This window comes from Salmo trutta, chromosome 37, assembly GCF_901001165.1.
Source record: "Salmo trutta chromosome 37, fSalTru1.1, whole genome shotgun sequence".
Lineage (NCBI taxonomy): Eukaryota > Metazoa > Chordata > Actinopteri > Salmoniformes > Salmonidae > Salmo > Salmo trutta.
In genome coordinates, this window is record NC_042993.1 from 24,450,224 (window position 1) to 24,456,989 (window position 6,766).

At 40.9% G+C, this 6,766-nt stretch overlaps 1 protein-coding gene across 2 annotated transcripts in view; it reads right to left on the reverse strand.

Annotated features, from left to right (window-relative positions):
- Positions 1-6,766, reverse strand: part of LOC115176978 (thrombospondin type-1 domain-containing protein 7A-like) — a 103,235-nt gene that overhangs the window by 13,743 nt on the left and 82,726 nt on the right. For both annotated transcript variants that reach the window (XM_029737407.1, XM_029737405.1), the window contains 4 exons: positions 5,286-5,465; positions 4,243-4,381; positions 3,857-4,010; positions 2,273-2,414 (listed from right to left, as the gene is read on the reverse strand). In XM_029737407.1, the coding sequence (XP_029593267.1) occupies positions 2,273-2,414; positions 3,857-4,010; positions 4,243-4,381; positions 5,286-5,465 (615 nt within the window). The remainder of the gene's footprint in view (positions 1-2,272; positions 2,415-3,856; positions 4,011-4,242; positions 4,382-5,285; positions 5,466-6,766) is intronic.

The following is a 6,766-nucleotide window of genomic DNA, read 5'->3' on the forward strand; positions in this document are numbered from 1 at the left end:
TCCATTTTACTACTCCCCCACCGTTGTAAAAAATAAGCTATAGAAATTCATTTTATTAATGCCTACATTTGTTTTTACCAAGTTTATTCTATTACAGACACCTTAATGCATACTTTGAAATGATATTATGTGAGCTAAACATAGAAATAATTATAAATAAATATAAAATAACGTTTTCCTTAACGTATAACCTTTAGAAAGTAATAATGTTGCTGTCCCCACTACAATATTACAATTCTTAAATATATGTAATTTTGTCCTTGAAACATTTAATTGAAATACTGTAAAGAGTTCCATTTATTCCTATGGAAGACTGGGGAGTACCAATATGTCTGACCGGTGGCTTCAAAGCCTCTCATTGGCCAATACACAGCATTTGCAATCTAGTGTTTATATACATCATTGCCCCAAACTGGACAGGAGATACACTTGCAAAGCTTCAATCATTAGGCAAAGGGTACATTTGATGTCAAAGCCTGTTTTAGGCAGTTCCAACCCCAAGCCATTTTCTAAAGATAGGATATTTACTCAGTTGAGTTTGATGGCAGTTGATTAGTTTGGCAACAGACGCATTTGGAACACCTCTAGCACTTGAATTCATTAACTGAACAGAGTCATGACCACTTGTAACACCTGCTCTGCCGTGCTTTTGACAGCTAAACTAGGGCACATGACGGAGGAGCACGTAAAAAGATCAAGAAAAACGCCCACGCCAATTTCAATAGAAGTGGTGGAATTGTCAGACGTGCGTAAAAGTAAAGATATCTTAATAGAATATGACTCAAGTTAAAAGTCACACAGTTAAATACTACTTGAGTGAAAGTCTAAAAGTATTTGGTTTTAAATATACTTAAGTATCAAAAGTAAAAGTATATTATATTAAGCAAACCAAATGGCACAATTTTTTATTTTTTATTTATGGATAGCCAGGGGCACACTCCAACACTCAGACGCCATTTACAAATAAAGCATTTGTGTTTAGTGAGTCCGCAATATCAGAGGCAGTAGCGATGACCAGGGATGTTCTCTTGATAAGTGTGTGAATTGGACCATTTTGGGTGTCAGGGAAAATGTATTGAGTGAAAAGTATATCATTTCCTTTAGGAATGTAGTGAAGTAAAAGTTATCAAAATTATAAATAGTAAACTATTTACATAAACAATCCTCTGAAGTGAAGCATATTGTTTGAATCCAGAGAAGTTGGAATCCCAGAACCCCAGTCAAATAACCATGTGGCTCTAGTTAAGCCAGGAAGCATGTCTACCCCCGAGGGACCCGGGGATCACTCAAACGCCTGCAACACTCTGACAAAGATGAGTGGCTGTTTTTAGCGGCTGTTTTAAGTGCTCAACTCCTGCTGCAAAGCTTTGTGGCACTCGGGGGAGTGGAAGGGGGAGATTGTGGAGAGAGAGAGAGAACGATTCAGACAAGCAGAGGCAAGATGGATCCTGGCAACATGAAATAGAGCATTTCCAGTAATGATCTCTACTGGTATTTTATTTACATAGTTACTGTGTGGCCCTGATAGGCCTGGGTGCCGCTGGGAGCAGAGCGCTACAGATTAGCAGTAAAGTGAGCAACAGACAGAGAGAGAGGAGAGAGAGAGCTACGATATTGAAGATAACACTACCCATCTCTGGAATCACAGAGGAGCCACCAAAAAAGACTTGCAGTTTAATTGGACCAAGTCATTTTGGAGTAGCACTAGATAAGAGTATGCTGCACCAAGAACGTGCAAAATGAGTACACGACCTTATAGTGTGTATATAGACTTTTTTTAAACTGCATTGGTTGGGTAAAGTTTTTTCAGTATGAGTAAAATTAGAACACTTAAAAGGCCCAGTGCAGTCAATAACATGATTTCCCAGGGTTTTGTATATATTTCCACACTATGAACTTGGAATAATACTAAGAAATTGTGAAAATTATGATAATGCCCTTTTAGTGTAAGAGCTGTAAAAAAAGGCCGGCTGAAATTTCTGCCTGTTTTGGTAGGATGCAGTCACCAGGCGGAAGTTAATAGATCAAGAAATTGCTCATGCTAAGAAGCTATTTTTGTTTCTTTTTGACCATTTTGATTGAAAACAGTCACAGTAAGGTACTTAATTGTTACCAAGAAATGATTTGATAGTGAGGTAAAAACAGCTGCATTGGGCCTTTAAGTAACAGTGTAAGTAGATAGCCACTGATGAGGGAAAGTAGCTACTTATAGACAAACTAAATGGAAGATGTCAAAGTGAGATGTTCTGCGATTCATAATTATTTTTTTTACCTGTGATGTTGTAGAAATAGTGAAAGCAGTTCAGGTTCAGACTACATGGCTCCTTCTCTGTGGTGTCTGGACATTGTCTCCCTGCTCCAGGTGACCGGATGGCGTAGGCTGTCCGTTTCCTGCTGTTGTTGTAACTGCACGGCTGAAAAGTAGGCACAATTTCACATCAACATGGAGGGGTTGAGCAAAAAGGGGGAGGGTTGCGTATTTTTCTTATAGCGTAAATGATTTACAAATCCATATTGCAGCAAGTGATAAGAAGTCTACGTAGACAGATCACTGAACTGGAACTAAGCCCTTTTTCAATGGAGAGGCCTTGTCGCCATGATGTCCATATTTATTGAACATAAAAGTCGATTCAACTGTGTGAATTTGAAGGCTTCTGGATTATTTCCCAGCTCTTTCTCCATATTTAATTGTCTTAAAGTGGATTAACATTCCATGTTCTGATGTCATGCCATTCCCAATTCCCAGGGCTGCCAACTTTTCCATATCCTCTCTACTGGCATTCCTGGAATATGGAATTCCTAGGAATTTCGCGGAAAAGCGTTGAAGATGCTTCTCGAATAGATATTCCATCCTAACATTCCTTCCATTCCCCTTTACACAGTGTGAGAATGGGAAAAACACTGCCTCTGGAATAACATCGCTGGAATGTTTTATTCGTCATGAATAAAACATGGGACAAGCCCCGCTGGTACCGGCGAGACTCCATGTTGAGATTGGAATTGTGGGAAGTCAGCATGTCAAGCACTTAAAGAGAACGGGGTGTGATTAATAATGGCTGGTGCCTTTTCAGGAAAACAGCAGGTGACGTCGAAACAGTTCAATCGCTCTTTTACAACCAATGAAATGTGTCAGAGGGGGAGGCTGTGGACCCCTTACTGCGGTTAACTACTGGACTTTGATTATATTCAGTAATATTTTATACGTGTCTATTTTACAGCTGTGAGACAACCATGGTCGGTCTGCCTTTACCATGTTACAAAGGCTTCCTAGCAGTGTCAGGCTGGAGAGTGAGAGTGGTTGATGATCTGATCAGAGCAGGTGCATCTGTTTCACTAGGGGATTTTTACATCCAGAAATACATTCACCTCCACTGAAGTCTCGATCAGGAAGTAGTTACATCGGTTTCTTTCCCTGTGTATTTTAATGGGTGAGAATTGGATAATGTGATTCACAGGCATTTGTTACCGTTCTGCAGCACATATTTCTTTTTTATTATTTTTCTGCTTCCGTGGAGGAAGAAATATCATACTGTGAAAGATTCGCAATCCATTTATCCGAAGACAAACAAACTCTTTATGTTAGGTACCAGTCTCTTTCAAAAAGTGAGACATGGGTTTCACAGTTTCAATCCCAGGACTTCATATCACAGAATCAGTGGGTAAATTAAGAAAACTATCCTACAGATCCAGGGTCAGTTCTTACCACATACATGTACCAGTGGTTCTTAGCAGGCTGCAGCAACTCCAGAGAGGCCGAAACTTTTGTACAGATCCAGGACACCTCTTATCACAGCCATCACATACACACCATACATACATGAATAAAGATGACTGGTCTCAGACCAGTTATTCTTACCAGGCTGCAGCGGTTCCAGCTGCTCCAGTCAGAGAGGACACAGTCCTCGGGGCAGGGCAGCCGGCTTCCCCTCGTCCCCAAGGGCATGTCCTCCGGGTCACACAGGTAGTCCTCCACAGACTCAGATGGACCATCAATAGTGTTCAGCATACACCTACGGGATTGGCCCAGAGATGTGTTCATATGACCTTACATAGTCAAAACATTTTCCAATAAAATCAACTGTCAATCAAATGCAATATATACAACATATTTACATGCATATGTTGAGGACCATGGATTTATACTGTGTGTGACACAACGGTCTTCGTATGAGGGAGTAGAACATTGCTTGGGGTGGTTTTATTTAGTCTACAGTAGTGTGATGTAGTGAAAGGGTATAGTACCTGACTTTGCGTGTCTGGATACCTTCTCCACAGTTCTCCTTCAGGTCCAAGTTACTGACCTTCCACACACTCCAGGGTTCAGCCACCCACACATACTGACTGCAGTCACTAATACAGGGCACAACCTCATACACCTGGGGGAAGGCACCAGGCAAGAGGTTTGACATGAATATGTCTATGGTTATTACCTCCGTTATCGTTGAGTTTGGGTGACAAGAATAGCGTCAATGATATTACTGTGTTGAGATGATTAAGATATTACCAGAGGTGTTTTGTTAGTGCTTATGTCTATCCTTTGTAATCTTACCCCGCTACATCTGTGAATGTTCTGTACAGTACTATGCACAACAAGAGATATTTTGTATGTGGGACATGGTTGACAATATGAATTCATAATACTGAAAAGGGTCTTACCTGGGCCTATTGTGTTCATCCGTATCCAGTGTGCATTGTGGAATGAAAGTGACAAAGAGTTGGTATAATTGACAAATGCAAATATTGAATTGCTTAGATCAAACATTTGATTAATGTGACGTTGTAAATAAAGGCTGCCTCTGTGAAGACCACTTTAGAGAATTCAAACACTGAGAAACAGATCAACATGCCATGAATGTAATCCACTTCTCTGAATCTGTTTCTATTCATATTGAAGGTAAAAAAATGGAATTTCTCAAATCAGGGGCATTTTTGTGGATGGATCCATTTATAGTATCCATTCCCCTGGCTCTCTATTCTACCCAGCAAAAGCAATTTGGCAATCATGAGAGAAAGTAACGGAAGGTAATTCAAACGGAATATTTTCATGAATATTTAATTTGTTTCTCTCTCTCCTATGTGTTTGTAATAATGTGTTTCTAACACAAAAACGGTGTTATCTATCACAAACAGTGCCTGAAAAAATAACTTATATTAGGAAAAAATGGCATCCATATTAGGAAGTCCCTCAGCTGTCAGACCAAATTCTTGAAAGAGTTCCATTTTCCATTTGAATTCTTGAACTCATTTCTACATTAGACAGTCTTGTGAGTGTTTCTCATGCTGTACCTGGTTGATGTGGTCCAGTTTGGGGCAGGGTCGCCCTCCGTTGTAGGGTTTCTCCCGGAGCCACTTGGAACGCACTTTGACCCCGCTACCACATGACTTGCTGCAGCGGGACCAGTTGGACCACTCGCTGAGCTTACAGTCTGACGGACAGGGGATGATGCATGCTTCCTCAATGTAGCCTTCATGGAGGAGAGAGAGAGGTGTGAGAAGGGCCATAGAGGCCCTTAGAGGCCCCCAGGAGCCCTATGATGCATAGCCCTTCCTTTCCATAGTATAGCATCTATTTTGGTCTTATTGCGATAAGGTTATAACATGTTATAAAAACGTAATGGCATGTTCACGACATTTTCACGAAGGAGTTAAAAGCATAATGTTACCCATTATATTTTTGTTTTCTGTAATAAACAATAATATCATAATAAACTCTTGTGAAAATATTGTATGTGCAACTTGGAGAAAATCCAAGGTGTAACGATATCACGCGACCAGAAAACCAATACTAGCACCAACAACATGAGCAAATAATGACTCAACTGTTGACTTACAGAGACTGCTGATGTTGCTCTATAACAATAGAGCTACACTCCAGGGTCTCATGTGGAGCTGTTATATAAAGTCGAAAAATACACTTGACCAGCGGTTTGGGTCGACTGTAAGCTTTTTCATGTAATCTATGTTTCCTCAAGTGGCTGACAGGGTCATGACATGGCAACTGCAGCTGGCTGGCTTAAGCATCTCACTCTGCTTATTACTGCTGTTTATCTGGATCCCTACATCCCTAAGCCTGATATCCTGTGTCTGTCTCGACAAAGACACAGAGGTCCCAGGCTAATTCACTGGAAGAGATTATCCATATGAACCACTGGCTACATTTCAGTGGAGAACAACACGTTTCTTCTCTATGCTTTCACGAGACGGTTGTTAATGAACGGGAATGTACGGTGTATTGTATAAATGTGAGGGCTGGGCCTGAACTAAAGCTTCAGGGTTGAAAGCCCGAGGCTATGTTATTGTGTAACAGCGTTTCCCTGTGGTCCCTGTGGTCCCATCCAGATTGAATTGGAAAACATCTAAATCAATGAAGTGAATACACAAGGAGACAAAATGAGGTGTTTGTGCATAAAATGCACTTTTTGACAACATTATGTCTTCCTGAAAACTCTCTAGGTGCTGGGTATGTGATTGATTGGAAGCCCTGGTTATTAAACTGCTACCATTGTCAGCAGTATTTGACCCTGGAATCCTGTTCAAACATAGGAGCTCCCTGAGTGACGGGGTGGCAGGGAAAGAAGCCTCTCCGATCCCAACAGGGGTGACCCTAGTGGCACAGTGGTACACGTCTTACTGTCATGTGACATCACATACGCCAGTGGAGGCTGGTGGGAGGAGCTATAGGAGGACAGACTCATTGTAATGACTGGAATAGATGAATGGAACGGTATCAAACACATCAAACATATAGAAACCACATGTTTGACTC